The 23,396-nt window shown below is 38.1% G+C and overlaps 1 protein-coding gene across 1 annotated transcript in view; it reads left to right on the forward strand.

Annotated features, from left to right (window-relative positions):
• trabd2a (TraB domain containing 2A) overlaps positions 1–23,396 on the forward strand; it is a 53,061-nt gene that overhangs the window by 26,855 nt on the left and 2,810 nt on the right. The window contains exons 5-6 of the mRNA XM_054613069.1: positions 19,213–19,303; positions 21,872–22,144. Coding sequence (XP_054469044.1) covers positions 19,213–19,303; positions 21,872–22,144 — 364 coding nt within the window. The remainder of the gene's footprint in view (positions 1–19,212; positions 19,304–21,871; positions 22,145–23,396) is intronic.

Below are 23,396 nucleotides of genomic sequence, written 5' to 3' on the forward strand. Positions count from 1 at the left end.
ATCCTTCTTTTCTGTATAGGATGTGACAAATGAAATGTTTTGCCTTTCACATTGTTTCCCATAACACTTACTTTTTTATGACAAATCCACATCTCCCTCTCATTGTTTGTTGATTCTGTTGAAAAGCAGCACAGCAATTGGTCAGCGGCTAAGCTGACTTAACTAAACTAGACTAGACGAAACCAATTGATCTACAGCTTTATCAGCTCAGGGTCCAAATTAAACAGTGTTGTGTTTGGCATTTCTCTAAAGCAGAGGCTCAATATAACACCCTTTTATCAGTTCGGGACTGACCAGAAACAGACATCTGGCCTGTTTGAGTTCTTTCACATAGTTTTAGAAATGTCAATTCAATTCTTTGAATTCCTCTAAAACTATGCAGCAACCTAATAAGAGCCTGATAAGAGACTTGAGTTAAAACAGGAAGTATAAAGAGACCAGATAACAGCAAAGACGATTCCACAAAGTTGTCTACTTAAGCACTGATGCCTCTGTGGGTGTGTGTGTGTGTGTGTGTGGGTGTGTGTGTGTGTGTGTATAATCATGTTTCTTGATTGGACAATGTATATCCAAGGCAGACAGTCTTTGTTCTGGGGAAATCTATTGTTTTGTTAAGCCTCTGGTTGTTTAATCAAAGCATTGTTCACACCTAATTGACAAGAAGAAGAAGACAAGACTATTTTGCAACTATTTACTCAGATGTTTTTTTTCCTTCATAAGTAATTTAGTTAGTATTTATATCATGCCAAACTTTTAACACTTTCAACACAAGATAGTGCTTTACATCTAACATAAAAAATATTACATCTTACAAGCACACATAAAAACCAAAAGCCAAAGGTAACACATATTTAAGTGCAAAAGTTCGAAAAATGTTGCACTGGATAGCAGAATATAGAAGACAAAGGCCACAACCCTAAAGATAAATACATTAGTGCAAATGACAGCTGCAGGTAAATACCATGTATTTGAAAAAGTACTTTAATTATTGTGGCCAGGTTTCTCTAATCTTTATTATGTTACTCAGGTTACCTACAGCTAGAAAATAGGCATTCAGTAAGATAGGGCTGCAACTAACAATTATTTTCATAATCAATTATTTTCTCAATTATTCAATAAATCCTTTTGTATATCAGATAATTCCTACAGCCCGATGTGATGTATTCAAATTGCTTGTTTTATTTGAACAACATACCAAAACACAAAGAAAAGCGTCTTATTCTGAAAACAAATAACTAATCTTTTCTTACAACTAATCAGTTATCAAAATAGCTGAATAATGCTCCAGGCTAATCATGACTAATCATTGCAGCTCTTATTCTTTTTCATTTATTGATTTATTCGTATTTATGCCTTAGTTGTAAATAATTACTTAATATGGCTTCCATTCAAGGTATTCAAAATTCCAGTGTTCATAAATCAATCCCAATCAAACTTTATTTATTACACTTTCAATGCAAAATAATGAACACATAAACACATTTCTACACATTATGCAATGTACCAAAGAAAGGCGAAATAAAACAGATCTAGGACAAATGTAACCACTCATCATAAATCTCTCATTAGGTGTAAAGAAATAATTGTGTAAACATTATAATTTAATGAAAAAGTACTACATCTTAATGTTGAATTATAATGTCCATTGTGAATATCATCAAATTGTAGTTCATCACACGCATTCATAAATGGCACAATATGGATTTTTAGTCTATGTTTCATTGAAACCTTAAAAGCCTTAAGAAAGTAAGTGTGTGATGTTTATACAGTGATGGGCACATACACATTGGAAAGAATCTGCTTACCCAAAATTAGATTTAGTTTATTATGGGATATGAATGGAGGAGAGGGGATAACATTTTAGTGCGATCAATTTCACAGTCAGATTTTCCTTGTGATGACATCGTCATAAAAATCTTCCTCAAAAGTTTCTTTGGTCATTCAGAGAAGCTGCAAAGTTTGAGCAGAGAGAGAGGCCTTCACAGTCTGTTGGTCTCAGAGCTGACAGGAAACAGCTGAGGAAAAGCAGACACGCACACACACACGCACACACATGCACACTCAAACCCTAACAAGGAGTACATTTCACGACGCGTCCCTGAGGAGGTGCCTTTACAAGGGCTTGGTCTAAAAAGGTGTGTGCCTCTGTGTGTATTTATATGTGTGTGTCTGTATGTGTGTGTGTGTGTGTGTGTTTGAATGTGTGTGTGAGCCGGTGAGTGAAAGTGATACAGGCAATCAGCCCAGAAGCACTAGTCTTAGACATACTGAGGGCAGGTTGGGTCGGCATGTTCAAGGAACGGGATGGGGCACATTAGGGTGCACTCACATGTGCATATGCATGAACACACACACACACACACACACACACACACACACACACACACACACACACACACACACACACACACACACACACACACACACACACACACACACACACATAAATGTACACTCACATACACACACACATACACTCCCCAGCCCCCAAGACAGATTGGGGAAAAATGTGTCCCTAATTATCTTTGGAGGGTCGGAGGACACACACACACACACACACACACACACACACACACACACACACACACACACACACACACACACACACACACACACACACACACATAGACATAAACACACACATGCAGACACACACACACACACACACAAACTCACTACAAAGAAGCCCATTATGTCGGCGTACTCAACTTCCCTGCTACAGTCAGGTGTGAGAGCAGTCTTATCAGTGACCATCTCATGACGGATTCAGCATGTGATTATTGATCATTTTGTATTTTTTTAGCTAATTATTTACTAAAGTGTCAGTGTGAGGTGTTGCAGTGACCAGAAACTTGGAAAGAATTTAAAATTGTAATGCTGCAAGCTGTAGGTACATTATGATTACTTGAAATTCATCCAGACTTCAAACTAAATCAGATTCAGAGGAAAAAGCCACATATTTATCATACTTCTCTTCCAGCGTAATGATCCCATTAGCCTGCAGGGGTTGGCCTGCAGATTCATGACCGACCTATGTGGAAAATTGTTGAGGTTTTTCATTTTTCCCCATATCAACCTTTATTGCCACAACAAGTTAAAAAAACAGTTTTTACACCATAATTTATTTCCTGTTAACCCGGTTGGATGCAGATTGCGCTTTGCCGAAGGAAACTATACTCGCAAAGATTGAGTGCTTGTGGAAGCGTCATTCATGTTTGTTTGTCATCATCGATGACAGTAAGCATCTGAAAAAGTACTCTGCAACAACTTTGAATCTGATAAGGTAAACGCTGTGAACTTCTTTGCCAAAAAGTCTGTCATATAAAAGTGATGATCAGCGTGCATCAGTAATCATTCTTTAAATTAATTATATTTTGTTATTTGTGATTGCTGCTGTAAAACATAATGCTTCACTTGGAGATCATCAATCTTGACCTGTAGTTGAGCAGAGCTAACATTTTCTAACCCTAAATGATTTCTCATGTGCTTACAGCATAACACACAATACACACACAGAGCCATGCACTCATTCTACCACTGTCTTGTTTTCTATGAGTCATTTTAGTGCATTTTGTGGACCAAGTCTTAATCCATCATAAGATAAAAAAAAGATAAGAATCTTTGTTTTGTACATCGCTACTCTTTTTCTTCATATCATACAGACATTTTGTAGCGTCTTATGATATTTGTTACCAAGAAAGTTAGGGCTTGGTCAAATGCCCTCTGTAACATTTTATTTTGTCCTGAACCAAGTAAACCGTGATGCCAAATCCTTCAAGACCCTGGAAAAGAAATAGCAAAATACAAGATGCTTGTTTGTGAGAAACTATTTGAGAGGTTTTCCAATTAAAATTAAGTATTCAATTAGTCAGCAAAATCTTATAACTAGTAGTCATTGCTCCTATACATAACTTCATATAAATTCTAAGATATAGATTCTTTGGTTGTATCCCGCCTCACTAGAATGAGGCCTGTAACCAGTTTTGCATCCCAGGCCCTCGCTGTTGGAGAAACGTTGTTTTTGCAGATGTCTGGTCAGAGTAGTGGTCAGAGAGGCAACAGTCAAACAAACAGAAGTGGTCACTGGTCAGCCCAGAGGAACACACACATCTTTCTAAGCCTCGCTCTTCGCTCTCGCTGCACACTTGCTGTCTTTCTTCGACGCCCACCGTACGCTCACTTTCATTTTGGTGTGTCTGTCTAAGAACCGTCTGCATCTCACAAAGTTGTCTTGTGCAGAGGATTTTGCAGAAATCATTTTTAAGCTTCATTTCACAGAACAATTAGACAAGAACAAAGTGAACGAGAGACAGATCGGGAGATGATAAGAGCGGCTTGCAACTATGTTGTGTTTATGTAGCGCACACCCATGATGACCACCCAGTAGTTTATTTACTATTATGTGGGTGTTGTGAGATTTATGGAATAAGAGCCTAAGTATGTAACACAAAGTTCCTTATACCATTCGCCTGAAAAGCCTTCTGCCGCTGTGCTATATTAAACCAAAAAATGGGTCAGTAGGGTAACAGAACCGTTGCCTCAACCTTTACTGACCTCCATATACAACAATTGTTGAACAAAAAGGCTTTGACAGCAGTTTTGGAATTTGGCAAGCTTTCGATGCTGCTTGTTTTTGTTAAGCAACAAAACTTGCTTGCTGGCTCAAATAGTATTTTTGACAGATGAGACTTGCCAGTTCTTACACTCTGTCAGGAAACGTTTGAATCTCAGCAGGCCTGCAGTATTTTTGGAAGAGTAACTTAACATAAAGTGTTCTAGTTGTATCCATAGGGTCAGAAATTAAATTTTTCCAATTTTCCGATGTATAACTAAACCGCTGCCCGCTCTTACCCTGCTCTGGCTTTAGGGTATTGTCATGCCTCGCTATACTTTACTGTACTGTAAGTAAATACCTCCTGGAAATTTGTCTTTTCCCCCCCATCTGTTTGTCTGAAATACCACGGTCATCACTCAACGTAAATGATGATGTTTAAAAAGCGCCATATGTTCAGACAGGCACATGGAAGCAGTTATTGCTGCGCTCTATAGGTACAGTAACCCAATCCATGTATACAATCTCAACCCATGTTCCTTTTATAATCTCTGCCATACCCTGGCAATCTGACTTTAATAAAATGATGTGTTTACATATACATAGCTGATGGCTGAGGGCTTCATTTCTGCCTACTCTTACTAATTCTTGACTTTTTTCCACCTCAAGGCTGAACTTGAATGCATCAATGTTTCTCAACCCCAAGCTGCTTAGCACACCATGATTCCCCTCAAAGTCCGCTCCAAAACCACACATTTAAATATTTGTGGTGGTGTAATTGCCAGTGTGGCTGACAGGCTCTGACGGTTACTGTACTTTGACATGTTTGACTCTTTTCACAGACAATTACGGCTCACCTTTGGATCTTTTGCTATTTAGGTTTGTAGGGCCACGCTAAAGTGAATACCGCTCGGTTAGTGAGCTGTTTAGTGCGGTGGGTAGGCTGTAATAAATGGAGCTGCGGCTCATGACAGAGGTTGACATGAACTCATAACTCAAACAGAGCACCTTGACTTGTCAGTGTGTGGGTAGCTGTCGGTACTGGAGCGGGGAAATAGTCACTTAATACTCTACTGCAGTTTAAGAGTCAGCACCGTGTACTGACTGAAACAAATATACATTTATATGTATAATAGTAAAATATGTCATTACGAGTGTTAAAGGTGGTATTTTTAAAGTGTTTTCTGATGCAGAGTCACCTTTAACATATGATCCTAAATGTTACCTGCAAATAATAATATATAATGAGAAAGAAGAGCGAACAAATAGACAAAAACAGCAGTTTTTCATGTTTTAATTTACGTACCCAACCAAACTTTGTTCAAACCCAAAGAGCTTTATTTTAAAATCTAGTGGAGATGTCAAAGTTTCCAAAGATCTCAAATATGCAATATATGTTGAAAAATGTGTCTAAAATGGTGCACAAGACTTCTAGAATATTAAAACACATGGAGGATAGCCCTAAGTGTAAACATCTTATATCTTAAGTAAAGAGTTGGAACAAATTGGTGCAGAATGGAACAGTATATTATACTGTCACACATTTTGGAATAAGATAATTAAATTTATTTTGCAAACAGTCGAAAGAGAATTTAAAAAACATTAAACAGATTTCTATCTCATGCATTTTCTATCCAAACCAAGCTTTAACTATTCCTGTGTATATACAATTTTAGGCTCAGAGTTATAGCTGATTGACTGGACATTCCTGTTTAAACTCCCAGGCCAAATCTTACAAATACCTAGCCAAAATCCCTCCAGTGTGTTTTCACACTGATCACTACATCACTACAGTTGCTGCCCTCTTTCGCTTTTTTTTCTTCCCCAGATGGTGTGAAAGTCAGAAAACGTGGTGCTTTTTTCACAGCACCTCACCCTCATAAACAGCCAGTTTACAACTGTTTGGGGCAGTCGCTGACATGAGTACACACATGTCATACAGCACCATTAAAATCCAGACCAGACCTACCACAGACTCGGTAGGGAAGTGAGCAGGCAGGGGCGAAACGTCTGCCAAACCTGGATTAAATCCTGGAATTTAAATTTGCATGTCCCCTTTATGCTGCAACTTTTTTAAAGGATGTGCTTTTTTAAGGTTACATCTTCTAGAATTTTTTGTTTTACTGGAATAGAAACAAGCATCTTTACAGCCAAACATCAACCATTGAAGTAGATGATGAGTAAACAGTCTTTCTTTTTTTGTGTTTATTTTTAACATATTTAAAGGCACTGACAAATAATGTCCTGCCAATAGGTGTATTTGAACAGAAAATGTGAGTTTATTTGTAACACAAAGACAAAATAAATCTGGCTATTTGTTTTGCATCCCCTACCAATGCTAAAGTATATGCATTGAAAGAGTCACACGAACGTCAACTTATAAAAATGTCCTGTATTCCTCAAGAGCTTGCACTTGACATTGCACTTCCTTGGACAATTCGGAGCAGGCTGATTGCTTGCCCCTAAGGAAGTTCTGGTTGCAGCTTTGTCGAGAACTGCTCATGGCTCATTGACTCCAGGAAAGTGAAGAAAAGTTTGGTTGTAATGTTAGCATATCCAGGTTGTCCGCTACAGACGACTTGCTCCACTCGGTCTGCAGAGACCTGAGGAGCTTTTCCCTCATTTATTCAATGTGTATTGTATGCTAAGCACATACTTACAGGCAGACAGACAGTAGCCCCTTTCACACAGAGATTTGATATTTGAAAACATGTTCATTTGCTCCCCAACAACTGGGAAAAAACGCTAGCAGCAATTAGCAGCCCAACTACAGCAACCAAGAATGGCAGCGAATTTTGTAGACAACAAGGTCAGGGAGTTCCTTACTTTCGGAAAAGAGGAACTCAACACTCAATTGCATGGCATAATTTTTTAGGATGCTAGTCTACAGATGTCAATGCTGGTTTAGCGGCACATGTGGTGATTGATGGTAGCAGCAAGCATGGCTTATTACTACAGATCCTTCAATTATGGGGGCAGAAAACACAGCTTGAAGCAACTACTTTTTCAGAAATACAACAGAGGAGCAGCTGGTGTTTCTGTTTACAGTGCAACCAAATAAGCCTTGATAAAAAAGTCAGTCAATAATCGATCAAATACACATAAAGAACCAGCGTTTTGCCAGTTGAATGCCTTTAATGCAAACTAATAAAAATGTTTGGTTTGCATTAGCAGTAATTTAACTTGATACGGATGTGGGAGAGTTGAGATTGAATTATAACGGTCATGCTGGATTACATGTATGCATCGTTTCCTAGGAATCCCTCCTGCAAGTACATAATTAAATATAACATTGCATGTAGCTATATTACTCAGTTAATTCACTCGTATTACTTTCTTATCAATGACAGTGCAATTCTACATCTTTGCTTTTACTGCTTTAAAATGCATCTATTCACAACATACAGAATATCGTAACAACAATGTTGGTCTTTCTTTTATGGGATGTGAAACACTGACTCAGACCATGTGTCACTGTTTTACAGCCCGTCTGTATGGAGCTTCCTCTTGATCTTCTTCCTCTTCAGAAGTGAAATATTATCTTACATATTTACGATCCTAAATACAACCCAGACAACCATGAAAAACATTTTAGTAGCGGGATGTTAACATGTCAAGAGCATCTGCAATGTATCATTTGGTACATCTCTGTCTCTTTTTAAACTGGGAGATAAACCCGTCCTCCGCTTTGAAAAAGTAACTGGCTGTTAAGCTGCTGAGTGAAAGGCACCTAAACATATACATTTTGTTGCACTCATCGGGTCAAAGGCCTCAGTCTCTGCACTTGAAAGACATATTTCATAAAGCCCACACTTCTCTCCCAGTCATAGCGGGGAAAGCTTCTCACAACAGCTTGTTTTGATTTATTGAAAGAGTTGAACTCCTCACCCCTGACCCCATTCAAACCCAGAAGTATTTCCTTATACACCTGGAACTAGCTCTTAACACGCCTGCCCAGGGGCTAGAGGTTCATTTGGACCACAAATACCTCACTTCTATATGAAAGGAAAAGGGTATGGAAAATGATATATGTAACTAGCAAGCAGCAGTGCATCTATTTATGATTCTGAGTTGGAATTGTTATGCAAGAGATGTCCCTTTTCATTTTGGAGGTAAAACATAAAGGAGAGCAAGACACTGCCCAGAGGATATGAAGATATGAAGAGACAGAGGAAAACATGACTTGTGTGATTTGTGGCTTCCACTCTCTCCCTCTCTCTCAAGAGTTATTGAATACTCTTTTGTTTCATTGTAGTGGGGAGTTGTCTGGTTGGCTTCATGACTGAGCTTGTGTTGTTGGCCGTGCACGGCTAATGTGCATCGTCACACAGGCTGAGTGAATGCATGCAGGATTCTGGGATGCCACAGAGCACCAGTTTGAGTTTTTATACATAAATTGATGAATTGACTCTAAGGATCTGTCACTCAGTCAATTTATTTATCCATATATCTTTCACAGTGTAGTTTTTATAGTTGTATTGGTCTTAAGTCCAAAAAGGTATTAAGCAAATGAAACAAACAGAAAGTGTGATGCCACTCTCATTAGCTCATGTTGAAATTACTGTCGTAGGTTTTAAAACTTATTTTTACAACACTAAAGGTCTGGAACAAAAAAGAGAGTGAAATCAAAGAAATATGATTTTCCGTTTTTGTTGAGGCTGTTTTAGATTATGTAGTTGGTACGGATGTAAAAGTTTGCCATGTTTCATTGTGAAGTATTTGAAGGGAGGCAGGAGACTTTTTGGACCACTAAACTCACGGTTCGATCCAGAACTAGTTAACTAGTTAGTGAGGGATAGAGGATAGAATGATTAGGGATGACATGAGATCAACAGAGGTTTTGTTAGTTAATCTTCCAGGAAAGGAAGATGGAAAAAAACAAAAAAAAGTATACAGGGACATATAGGGAGAGATCGTGTAAGATAACACAGTCAAAAACAGAGCCTTTATCCTTTGGATCTGCTCTTAGTTATAGAGATGATCTGCTGGCTTCATTTGAAATCTACAAGATCTCAGGTAGAATACCCAAATTAAATAGGCACAAAATTCCCCCCTAAGCCACGTGTTTTAGATGGAAGCTCTGTGAGAAAAAGTCTGAGAAAAACTACAATGTGGAATGCTTTTTAAAAAAGTGAACTTGTATCCGATTCCCCATTGGTTTCCTTTTTCTGTACTAAATGAAAGGCTGAGCAAAGACTCGCAGCAGGATGCAAGGCTGGGCAGGATTATGTGTTTTTAGTGGAGGTCGCAATATGCAAACTGAAGAAATACATTTTGGAAGATTCGGACGAGCAAAAGCACACGTTTGAGTAAAAGAAACACTGTTATGTCTCAGAACTCCTGCTGGTTGAACGAGCTGAAAGATTGTGATCAAACCTCCAGAGCATAACAGTCTGCAATTGATTTAAATATAACACAGCTGGTTGTGTTGCTTGGTAGAAACCATTCTCAATTTCCAAGTTAATTTTGTATTTATTCAAAACTTGTTGGTGCTGTTTTAGAATAACGGTTTTATTGATGTCAATCTAGTCCTTTTGAACCCACAATGCATCCTTCAACACAGTACGTCAGTACTGTCTATCACACAGGCTTACAACTTTATTTTTTCTTGTAACCCCTCTTTCTATTTTCGGCCCCTTATGGCAAATTGCATTACACTATGTCTATGTGTGGTGGCCATTTCAACCAAAGTCTGAGATCACTTTATTTTAGCATAACGATGTACACTTATCCAGTAATTCATGAGAAAAAAAGCAAAGATTTTGTGCAGCAAAAATGTGTCTGCCTGCTTTCCAATCCTGTTAACCCTCTCACAACCCCTCAGATTTATTTTATGACACCGCAGGGGTTGCAGGCAAATGGTTAAACATATCTATCAGAACAATAGACATGTTATCTTCCAAATGTAGATTTCTGTGTGGTACATTTACACAAGCACTGTAAATTTGAAGGGTTCTACTTTTATAATTCTTTATATTTCTACTCTAGACAATGTCAGTGTATTATTGGAGTTTTTGCATCACTACATTGTTTTTTACACCTACAGTAAGTATACAAATTGAGATTTTACACACCAGCGATGTTGATTTTATATGGCACTTTTAGAGTCAATGTAAAAACTCAGCCAACCTGAGGTCAGGTGGGCAGATATCCCCCCCGCCCCTCTTAAACTGCTTGTAAAATCTCCTTTCACTTGCTTTTATAGTATGAATATGCTCTGAGTATTTCTAGGTTGAAAGGAGACATTCAGTGTCAGGGACATTCAGAGCTAGCAGTGCTCTGGTTTGCTTTGTTAAAAACTGCTCACTTTTACAGAATTTTCTAACTTTGATCACAGTTTCATATGACCACAGTGAATGAGCTGGTGTGTGCTCAAGCGCCACAATTTCTTGGCAGAAAGAGCAAAACTGAGGAGAGTGTCGAGACTATTGCAGTCTGACAGATGTAATCCCTAACACGGCTCCAGAGTGCTGTGTGCCACCACAAATTTTGAATGTGAGTTTATTTAAAAAACAACCTCACACCACAGGCCTCTTATGTGCTCTGTTTCTCATTTATTTTCAGCATAAATTGAAATTGCTCAGCACGATCTCTAGAGAACTTGTGCAGATAATTTTGCTGTTTTTACCCTGATGATAAACACAATGTAAAACATAATTCATGTAAAAGACAAGACAAATTGACTAAAATGAGGGTATGTTTAATGATCCATCTTTTTAATTTCCCCAAGTGAACATACGGCAAATTATACATTCTGCTTGCAATTTTATTCTTCTTTGTAAGCTAAACAAACCATTCTGGGCAAATCCCCTTTATACTACCCATAATAAATTTAACTTAAATGCTTTTTAACAGAACATCAATCAACATTTGTCTGGGGCAGTGATATAAGTCCCAGAAACATTGTGATGATTTCACTTTGAGATAATAAATTCGTTTCCTGATATGTGAAAATCACAGATGAGGTTGAGGTGAAGAAAGCCATGACTCACATTTCCTCCGCTTCAGTAACAACTACAGTATGTTTAAAGTTTCATGATTTAGGACTTTTAGAGGTGAGAAGCTCTGGCTAATTTTTTTTGTACTTTTTTTGTATCTCTTCAAAGATTTTTTCAAGACAATCTCCATGGTTTTGCAATGAAAAAATGAATGGAAAACTTGCATGCCAAACTGAGATATCACTTCAAGCAGACCCGGTACCACTCCTGTTTTTAATAGCAGACTTTACATGGGCACTGTGTCAAGATACAGTCTATACAGTCTACACAGTCTCAATAGAGAGGAGTTCAAGCCCTACAGGATGCTCTTATCCTCACCTATCACAGTCTGGCATCTGACGACTTAACATTCCTGTGTTGTTTTGCATGCCTTTTCCTTTTGTCTCTATTCCAGTTCTTCTTTCAATGTTAGATTCAGCAATTCCCATCAGCGCTTATTCCTTTTGTCTCTGCTCCTGTCTGTCTTGAAGTGTTTTCTTTTTGTCGTTTTTGTCTGAGTCCCTATGTTGTTTTTATATCGGCTTGTTTTTCTTCTTCCCTCCTTCTCTCTTTCAACAGCCTGTGTCTGTTTACGAAATAGAGATCGTATCAATTTGACAATAAAGGAAAGACCTTTTCAATTTAGCCTGTTTCTGAACTGTCCATCTCAATATGGCTGAGAGAAATCGAAAGAGAAATGTTTTGGTGGTGGTTGAGATGTTAGCATTCCTTGGCTTGACTTAAGAAAGGCTTATTTCATGGAAGAGAGCTGTATTTGTGCTCTCGGCTTGCTGTTATGGGTCTTTCAAATTCATACAACCGTATCACCGGTGCCTTTTATCACATATTTCTCATATCACTGGTATCTTAAACTCAGGAAGTCATAACAGATTGTGAAATGCATTTTATCGTTTTAAATCACATCACAACATATTATCCAGCATTAGTTTGCACATATAAAAATATGTGTGTTATTTCATTTGGCAATTGGCATTTGGCATTTATGAAATATAATGCAGCAGTTGACACAAAATACAAACCGTCAATTATACTGAATCACCTTTTTTTTTTAAAAATAGTATCAATGAAACTTTCAGTATCACAAATGAAGATGGATATGCCTGAACAAATTTTAATAAATCCCACAAAAATAGGATTTAACCCTCAGGAGTAATCTCTGAATACATTGAGCATGTTTTTATTTCTAGTAACATAACTTTATTTATATATATTATATATAGAGACAAGCTGAGCAAAGAAGTTGATAGTACTGATGTACTATCAACTGACATAGTATCTCATTTATTTCTGTAGACCATAAAAATGTTTTTTGACTTAAAATTGGGTTTGTGCTGAAAATATATACTATGTATGTTGGGTAGTGACAGTTTAGAATATGCAGACAAATAGTAAAATGAATGCTCAGAAAGTCATCAAAAAGAATGAAAAACAACCAGAACTGAATGTTAACACAAATCTATAGATATATGAGATAATAAGCCATGCCAACACCATAGCTCCCCTTGCAGATGACCATAGTGTATTGTCTCAAAAATCCAGATTTAAATTTTTTATTTGATTATAGGAAATTATGACATCATGCTCAGAAACAAGGCCCATAAACTAAGTTATTAATGGCTGAGCAGCAGAAGCACTAAAACAACATGTGGAGGTTTAGTTTGGCTCAGTCAGTAGTTTCAACCTAAAACTGGACTTCACTCTTTCTTCATGCTTTTATAAATTAGTGCCATTTATTATGAGATAGATACAGAGAAGGGAGGATTTTGAGATGCAACAGCTAAATTGAATGTGCTCTAGGTTTTGGAGTGGTTTGAACCAATGACAGTGCAAATTCTTTTTTCCTGTGACCCAAGCTGAATTTTTGGGCTTTTATGCAGACACATTTAACTTAACATATCTCGGTTTTGGCTACAGACTTTCTCTCCTATGCTATTATATAAAGCATATCCTTATCCTGCAGAGTTGGATCAAAATGACAACATATAGTTGCAAGTAACATCATCCTAAATTGATTCCAGGCGAAAACATCCATTTTTGGAAAAAAAATTCCAAGGACCATCCAGTGGTAAAGAATCTTGGTGCCTGCTAGGATGAATATTATATTAACATTAAGAAACTTTTGGGTCTCAACACCACTAGTTGGCTACGTTACATAAATTATCAAAGTCTGAAAAACAACATTAACTTTTGCTATCCAGTAATTTAATTGTGGTTAAAATATGTTAACATAAAGCACTTAGTGCTTTTCTGCTGGATTCCTGTATTCCTCTGGCCTCTAACATTTTAGCAAATTGGCTCTGGGGATGCCCTTGTCGGTTGGTCGGGGGGTCCACCACTTACTTACTGTCCCATGTTCATACTGAAACATTGAAACAACTATTTGATGGACTGCAATAGTGTACGTTCATGGTCCCAAGAGGATGAATCCAAAGGACTTTGGCGTTCCCATGACTTTTACTCTAGTGCTGCCATGAGCTTATTTAAATGAAGGTACAAAAATACAGTTTGTTAAACTGAATGTTACTGGAAATGTAATGTGTATTACCAGAAATGATTAAAGTGCATTAAAATAAAAACTGATGGATTACATTATAATGCAACCTTATAATTACTTTCAACCAGCTTGACAGTATTTGATCATATTGCAACAGTGTCCTGTTCCTTTCAAGCTAATTGCACTTGACTGCTTATAGATGAGGTTGAGATTTAATACAGTGAGGAACACACTGTCCATCAAAAACATAAAACAGTATGATTTAAGCATGGATAAGCAGAAGTGCTATCCAAGCAGAGCCTGTTCTTTTTCCAGACATTTGATATAAGTGTTAATATAGTTCTGGCATTGTTTGGAAAACAGGAGGTTGGCTGTGTGATCTTTATGACAGTGGATAACCAATAATTTTTCTGTTACTTGTCTTTGACATGTCTGTCACTTTTATGGATGGCTGCGTGTCCTGACTGTTGAAGACGCTGAGCTTTTACTCAACTGTTACCAACTCTCTGAGCCAAAATTGTGATTTTCCAGTCAAGTCTTTGGCTGGCTAGTACTTCCGATGTCCTAGAAATGTCAAATCCTATACGTCAGTCTATTATTTAGTTTTGATAATAGTTTGAGTAGCTTAACTCTCACTTTTTAACAGCTCTCTTCCTGCCTGTGTAATTTATGTTGCTAAAACCACTGCAGTTTCAAATATCCATACATAAATAGAAAGCCTTAAACATTTGACAGTGGCAAGGCATATTCAAGCCAAAAGTTTGTGGCTTCATGTCATTGGCAACTCAAACAAGGAATACTATAGACTAAAGAAAGTACCAGACACCTCACTGTCATCTTTATTCAGGTCTTAGTAGTAGTGATAAAAGGCTGCTGAGGCAAGAACACTAGCAGGGAACATGCTAGTAAAGGCAATATAGGGCAGCGTGGCCTCAGTACTGCCTGTAGCGTTTGTTTATCCAACATGCTGTAATGTTATGAGAACTGCTGCTTGGGCTCTAGTTACAAGTTGTAATGTAAATATCAATGTGTATGGAAAAGGAATGCTATTTAAGACTTACCATATGTTCTAATAATTTGAGCCGCTGATTGTGGATGTCTTTCTAAGGACGGATACTGTTGTGCTTCTCATCTGGTGTTCCCTTTACTAAGTATAGATGGTCAGAAAGGTTTGTATTTAACTTGAAGGAAACCTTTCTGTACAACGATAATGAGATAATTTCACTTTACTTATAACATAAGTGATCTGTTTTCTAATTTACAATTCCATTTCTTTCAACTGGTCTTTTACATGTACTACTTATAGTATGAGTACAGTCAAATTATCTCATTATTCTAAAATACATTTAGAGAAAGACTAAAAACAAAGCAAGCATCATCAATTCCAGATGGAATATAGAATAAGTAGACTTATTTAAATAATCCACCCCTGTCTCCACAACAACTTTTCTTTGGCAAGTGTGTTTGCAAGCTAGATGTTGAACAGCATAATAAGGAAGGATTTGTAACAAAGATTACAAGGTTAATTTATTGTCATTGTCCAACAGTGTTGCACATCAAAATTCAGTTTGTAGTCCAATTTTTCTACATAAGAAAAACACACAAAAAAGAACTATATTATATGTGGAGGGTGGATGATGTATTTCAGCAAAATGTTTTTTTGGTGCATTTTATGGTTAATTTAGGTAAAAAAATCTTTCCTCAACAGTAACCAAATGTTTTAGAATAGATAGTAACATATGGAGCACAGGACGTGAACCGTGGTGTCTGTGGTAAAAGGCAGCCTAACGTCCTACAGTACCTTCACCTCCCACAACTTCTGTGCGGTAAAATAAAGTTCCACTTCCTGGATCTGGGCAGCAATTGTGTTTCCTCCAAATAGTAGACACTTATATACAGTTATAAAAGCTGTCACTTCATAGAGAAGTTCAGTACAAAACATAGCAACTCTGTAAGTTTCTATAACCATGACATGAGCTAATCTGTGACCCTCTAACTCAGGGGTGCCATGTATGAATGTCGCTGGGTGTAGCGAGTTAGCTGTGAATGAGAGCTTTCAGGTCTGTCCCTGGTCATTATCTCTGCCATCTCCCCGCTCCTGGAAAGACGTACAGTCTACATATTGTGCATTGAGGTACATATTTTTGGCCCATTTCATAGTTTTAAAATGTATGAAATTGGCCTAAATAAATAATCTGTGGAAATATATGTCAGATGTCACTCCAGAAGTGTGCTTCTTAAACGGGGGGTTGGGCCTTAACTACAGGCTGCAGGCCTGTTTCTAGTTTTTAGTAGGAACGGATATGACTGCTACTATTTCTTATGTCGGGAACCTAAAGCAACACTGATGTGACACATTTTGGGCCTTAACGTGGAAAACTGTAATAAACTCTTGATAAAAACAATTAAAATTGTTTTATTGACGTTATATAGTGTGGAGAGAGAAGTTATACTCAGCAATAATATCAAATGTTTATAGCTGGAGTTCAAAGAAACATTTTTATTTCGATTTTCCATATGAAAACTTATAAACAGAAAAACTGATACGTTGATCTTTAACAAAGCCATGCAATGAAAACATCTGTAAAACCAGCGTGGCAGAACTAAACTGAACACAGCATGGAAGTATGCAACGTTATTTACAAATTTACACCAACAACATCAGCATTTTCACAGGTGTCATGTGTGTTTTGTTTTGAAGCAAAAGTGGAAGTATTAGAATAGAACAGTAATTAGGGAGGTAGTTTTGCTATGGGCTGTGTGACTCCTAAAGATCTAAAAATGTTTTCAGTAACCCAGGCATTGATGCTTTTTTCTTTGGCAAAGAAGGCGCAGGTGTTTTCTCACCACTTATTTTCTCTTTTCAGTGTTTGACCGCACAGAGATTGCTATTTAGTTTGGTTTCTTTCTTGTAAAATGTATTCACCTCCATGGGGGGAGGAAGAATGTTTATCCAGGATTGAAAGAGGTTTTTTTCTTTCTGTCTGACAGAAACACAGACTAATGTATTACTTTGTACTAATTATTAGCAGTATGAGAAAGAAACAGAGCGATGTAGTTGTCACAAATCACCTGGCATATTTAGGCCCCAGAGTTCAGGTCAGTTGCCAAAGGCTACATCATACGCAAGGCCGAATTTCAGGAAAATGCAGACCTTCTAAAACACAATTTTCTGTTCCTACTTTCTGCCTTTTTTTCCGTGGCATCAATCATTTTTAATCAAAGGTGTCTGAATTTCATTTTTGTTAGTAATTCCATGACATAGGTGCACGGGCAGGCTGCAGGTTTGGCCTTTTTTTCCAAGTACAAAACATGTTCTTGTTAAGGTGGACTGCTGGTCATAACAAATTGCCTCCATTCAAAGTCATCCTTCATTCTTTTTGTTTGCCAAATTTCAATAAAAAATGTTCCCAAACTAGGTTCTCTCAATTGTTGATCTCATGGAAAAGCTTCTTCCAAATTTTACATTTGGGGTTTGGACTTTTTCCATCAATTTATCAGATCCCTTATAACCATTTAGTTAGGGTTTTTTTGTGTTGTGCCGCATGGTTATTTAAATATCTCCTTCTCTTGACTGAGCATATAATAGCAGTGTTTTTTTTCAAACTCGGTCCCCAAAAACACATTGAATCTTTTGGGGACACATCAGCTTTGATGGTTTACGTCCTATTAGATTTTGTGTGTGTATACAAATTTGTGTGTGTGTGTGTCCCTTTGAAGTTTTGAATTCCGCCCACCCTTCTGTGGCCCTGCATTGTGCCAAACAGCTCCATTTGTCCCACCTTAATCCTCTGACGTAAACTCACATAAATCACACTGAGTTGTTTCTAAACGTAGGCAGGCTGAGAAAACTCTGTCTCTGTGTCTGGTTTCCAAGTCCCATGGAGAGTTTAAAAGCTGCTGGTTATTCATTTAACTGACCACCTGTATTGAAACTGAATTTTGCTTAAAGCAGAAAATAAATGCATGTCTCCTTTGCACGGTAGCTGACGGTTAACCTCCCCAGGAGCTCTTAGATGACTTAGAGAGGTGTCCAAATTAGATAAAGGCACCGTTACTCCAAAAACTTAAGTAAAATGTACATAACAAACGTGCCAAGTTTTAAAGGGTCCATCAAACTTTATTCTTTTGGGACATTGTTTCTTTCGCGGACAAAATTGCTTGCACTTACCAAAAATACTAGTTAAAAAAAAAAGGTTATTCATTTTGGCAAATGTAAACTTTGCAGTTTTAAGTAGTACCCAATCAGTCCTCTTCCATGGTTATAACACAGTGGGTCATCATTTTAGCCAACACTTATTCGTTCTAGAGATGAGGCAGCAGTATGGCACCCATAGTGAATCGAGGCCAACCTTTCTCTATCGATGGCTCTGGGCCAGATTAAAGTGCCGGGGCTCATTGTTTACACAGCTCTGTGGTGCCATGGCCGAGCAGGCCCAAACAATGGGCCCCTGCTCCCCCTTGTCAGAGTGAGGGGAAGAATGGAGACCTCTTGACATGGCAACCTGAAGCCTCAATGCCCCCACTTCTCGTAGCTGAGAGGGTCAGGAGCGAGGAAGAGAGAAAGAGGGGATGTTAGAGATAAGGAAGAAAGAGAATGGGGAGATGAAAATGGAGGATGGAGAAAAAATGACTGATATGAGGGTGGATGAGGAATTTTTAAGGATAGAGGAAGAAAGATAGAGAGCCGAAGAGGAATGAAACAAAGGATAGTCCATGAAACGAGAGTAGCAGAGGAAAACGCTGAAAAGAGCTGGTGCTGAATGGAAAGGTGGTCTGCAGATGTAAAATTAGGAAATGGAATGCAAAGAAAAGTTGAGCACTTAAGTGTTTAGGAGACAACAGAAGTATGAAAGGATGCAAGAGGAAATATAGTTAAACATTTTGGGAAATAACCTGATTTACTTCCTTGCGAAGACGAGAAGATCCATAATGCGACATGAGACGGTTAGCATAGCTTAGCATTAAGACTAAAAGGGAAAACAATTTGCATGGCTCTGTCTAAAGTCCTCTCTCCTCTGTATTAAAATCATGCATAGGACTCTTTTTCTAGGAACTTCTGAAACAGTTAGAAGGGTAGTAAATGTCTTCTTTCAATTTTCTTGCAGTAACTCATCATTAGCATTCGGAAGTGGAGGTCATCACTTTTCTTTTTTTGTTGGTCGCAGGTCACTTTCTGGGAAACAATACAGTCATTGATGTGCTTCGTCGCCAGGGATACGAGGTGGAGCACACCCCTGCTGGGCAGCCCGTAAACAGGTAAATTGAATGCTAAAATGCACTTAAAAAAACACACACACACACACACACACACACACACACACACACACACACACACACACACACACACACACACACACACACACACACACTCATATCTCTACTGACACCTTAGCCTGCTTTTTGTGATTTTCATGACAATACATGATGGGATAGGGTAAATTGATTGTAAGCCAGATTTAGGTACAAATCCGGACATGAGACACACCTTAAACTGTACATAAAATCAACATTATGTAAAATGATTTATAATGAAAGAATATTGGGTTAAAGGAGTAGTTTAGGGCCTTTTCTGTTCCATCAATTTTAGTAAAAACACTCCATAAAAAGCACAAGAAATGTCTTAGAAATAAGAGAATACAAAAGAGACTGACAAAGAGAATAGCCGAGCAAATCTGAAATACAGAGATGACGGATGGAGAACATATTATGTTTCACCATAGTTGTTTCACATGATGATTTCTTCTGAAAACATGAGTCTGTAAAACTCCAAGGTCCATATTTTATTACTTAAATGGGTGTAAGTTTACTTCCATGCCACATTTTACATGGCAACCACTGCCTCATGGCCCTGACATGAATATATTCCTTTCAACTTTTTCACTGGATTTCAAATGGGAAATCATTTTCCCAACTTCATAGTTGGTCTGTGTTCATTTGCAGACCCAAAACAGATGTTCAAGTTCTACTTCAGCCCTTGGAGAAATGCGTTGTTTGCAAATAATGAAAAACTGCACAACAGTTATCCATTGTGTGTTTGTTACTCTCTCCAATTGTTCCTAAACATCAGTATTTTGTCATTGTTTTGTCATAATTTATTAGTTTACCTATATTATTGACAATGAAGATTTGGCAATGAACCTCTTCTCTACTGATATCATAAGGGGCTCATTTTGGAGTGGAAGTTGGCGATATAAGGAAAGAAATAGTCAGATTCAGAGCACTAGTGTTTTTACAGGAGATACAAGGACCTTCATTGGCTTTAAACTTTAAGCACTAGAATAATAAACATAACTGTTATTATATTAACTTTAAATACCAACAGTCAGCTTTACATTAGTTAGCTATTTCTTGTTACCATTGGTTTAAACTATTGTATCATTGTTAGTCTGAAACAGGAAAGCTGTTAACTCAATGAGCTTTAAAGACATAGTCCTTTAGATATTTAAGAAATCAAACCTTGTTTTAGATACTATTTATCTCTCTATATATTAGTTTAAATTGTTACAGGGGCAGTCTGCCATTCCTGTAGTAAAATCAAATACGTGAGGGAATCACAAGAAATGATGCATTGTTTACTGCTCACTGTCCCAAGGCTCTATCAGAGCTGTATTAAGTTACTGCTAATGCATGTCAGTGCTGTGACATCGAGGTGCAAAGCAAATACATTATCTTTTGCAGTAAAATGTCTTTTATATATTTTCTGCAAGCAGTAATTAGTTAAAGAGAATATTTTGCATTGTCTAAAATGTTGGATTAAATAACTTTAAACATTTTCTAATTATTTGGACAGAACAGATATTGTCTAGAAATATGCAGATCTCAAACAATTTTCATGAACCAAGCTAAACAATGTTGTAAAAGCTACTCGGAGATGTAGTCCTGTATATGTTCGGTGTGGTGGTCGGATAGCTGTAGGAATCTCGTATTTATTTTTTCTCAGTTTAAGGAAAAAAAGGGCGCAGTGATGTCCCTTATTCACTGAGGCAGTCTATTGTTTCCACTATGTAGATTTTAATGCAGATAAATCTGACAAACTCCAAACTCCCCACCAGCCACCAATGAAGTTTTGTTGAAAAGGCCAACCTAAGTAGAGCGTATACCTCCTGCTGTGAAGCATGTAGTATGTCTCTACCATAGCACACTCTGCGGGTGGCTATCTCATTGCAGATCTGTGTTCCCAGTGTGTGTGCGTGTGTGTGTGTGTGTGTGTGTGTGTGTGTGTGTGTGTGTGTGTGTGTGTGTGTGTGTGTGTCACAGAATGAGTGTGTGTTTTTTTGTGAGTTTGGCAAAGCACAAAATGAATAACAAAGTCCATAGAAACCACTCCTGCAGCATAATCAATTTCTCCACCATTTAATCTGTTCAGGATCCAATACTCGCAGGCAGTGAAGATTTTTGGCATTTGGTGGTGGATTCCACCGAGGGTGGCTTAGCTGGTCTCTCCAAACCAAATACAATTTTGAAGTGCCATGAACTCAGCCCATATTTGGATTGTGCAAACTTTAACTTACCATCCAGTCAACTGACAGGGACATGCATATAATATAGACTAGAGGAAAACAAGCACTCCTGAGACTCACATTTGCCTGGCATAATACAAACACAAAAAAATACAATCTTTGCTAACTAACAAAGCGACTGCAAGTCCTAGTTCTATTATCATATTATTTTAACTCCAGAACTATTGCTAATATTGTGTGGGACAGAACAGTCACATCCCACATATGCTAACATTAAAGGTCATATTTAACCATATAAACGGCACATCCTGTGACTAGATTCTTTCAAAAACGATCTTATGTTCCTGTGATTTGCACCCACTAGGAGATCATCATCCAGACCTGGCTCACCAGAATTAGACGACCACCATGATGAGCCTCCTCTTCTAGAGCCTTTCCTCCATGAGCTCCCCCACAAAGAGGACGATCAGGGGCGTCCCCTGGAGGACGATCTGTTACCCCACATGCTTCTGCCAGCGGACAGCTTTGAGCTGTTGGAGAAAGCAGAGAGAAAAATGCTGAAGAAAAAGAGGAGGAACAAGCAGAAGAAGCAGCGGCACCGGCATTTTAATGACCTCTGGGTTCGCATTGAGGAGAGGTAAGAGGACAGTCTGGAAGTGGGGGCAGCGTGCAAGGGATCTTGTTTCTGATACACATCTGTCATCAATGACAGGTCTGTCTCCTTTGCTGTGAAAAGGGGATGAGGAGACATGTAGAAAAAATGAGACGAAGGGTCAGAGGTGTAGACAGAAAAGAAAAGAGTATAACGGTAAAAGCTCAGAGAAGAAAGACAGAGAGGATGTGAGAGGAAAGAGGGGATATTGACAATGTGTAATGCAGCCTTTCCACCTGTCTATAGAATAGAACTGACACTTCCTGGTGTGATGCCCCAGGCTCAAACAGCCACCATATCACATCACCATACTCTTCATGCAATCTGCACAAATATCACCACATATACACACACACCCCCTGCAGTGTCGTGAGTCCAGACTAGTTCCTAGATGGTATAAGTGTCTCAGATGGAAAAATAGCAGCCTGGGAATTCCTGCTAAGTATCCGGTTTTGTTCTCACAGTAGCTCCAGGCAGGGATCTAACTGGACAACAAAACAAGCTCACCTTTCAGACAAAAAGGAGACCTCTGCACAAGGTGTGGTCTGCCATGTTGAAAGTTATTTTAGTTGGTGGTTAGGGCATCATTTTATGTTGTCATGAATATAATTGTGCACGTGGGCATGAAGCAAAAAGGTTTATTTGACCCAACATACATTTTCTACACCAACTTATGCTGCTCTGAGTCAGGGGATAGAGGATATCTCAGCATGCGTCATTCACACATTTAAGAGATTCCAGTTCACCTGACTTGCACATTTTTGGACTGTGGGAGGAAACATTACTTGTAACCTGTCACTTTGTCGCTCGTAGTGTGAACATGTTGTATAAAGGTGCAAATCGTTTGTTTTCTTTTATCTGACTCCTGAATGAGCATGTGTTTGCATGCTAGTTTTTGTGGAACATAGAGCTTGTTTTCTATGGCTAGTTTGAACATTATACAGATGGAGACTGTTTATGCAGGGACAATACCTCTGGTCCTGTCGAAGCCATAGGCTACCATTACACCTGTCATTTCAGTTCAATATTTAAAAAAAACCTGTGGTTCATATTTCTAAGATGTCTGTATACGTTCATGTTACTTTACCCGACTCTTCCTCTTCCTTTGTTAATACAAAGCTTCAAATTATATTTACATACAATTTCCTCTGGTTTCTACAGTTTACTTCTACAGTCCAAAGATATGCAGGTTAGGGGATTCGGAGAATGTAAACTATCAATTGGTGTGAGCATGAGT

Source organism: Anoplopoma fimbria, chromosome 14, assembly GCF_027596085.1.
Source record: "Anoplopoma fimbria isolate UVic2021 breed Golden Eagle Sablefish chromosome 14, Afim_UVic_2022, whole genome shotgun sequence".
NCBI lineage: Eukaryota > Metazoa > Chordata > Actinopteri > Perciformes > Anoplopomatidae > Anoplopoma > Anoplopoma fimbria.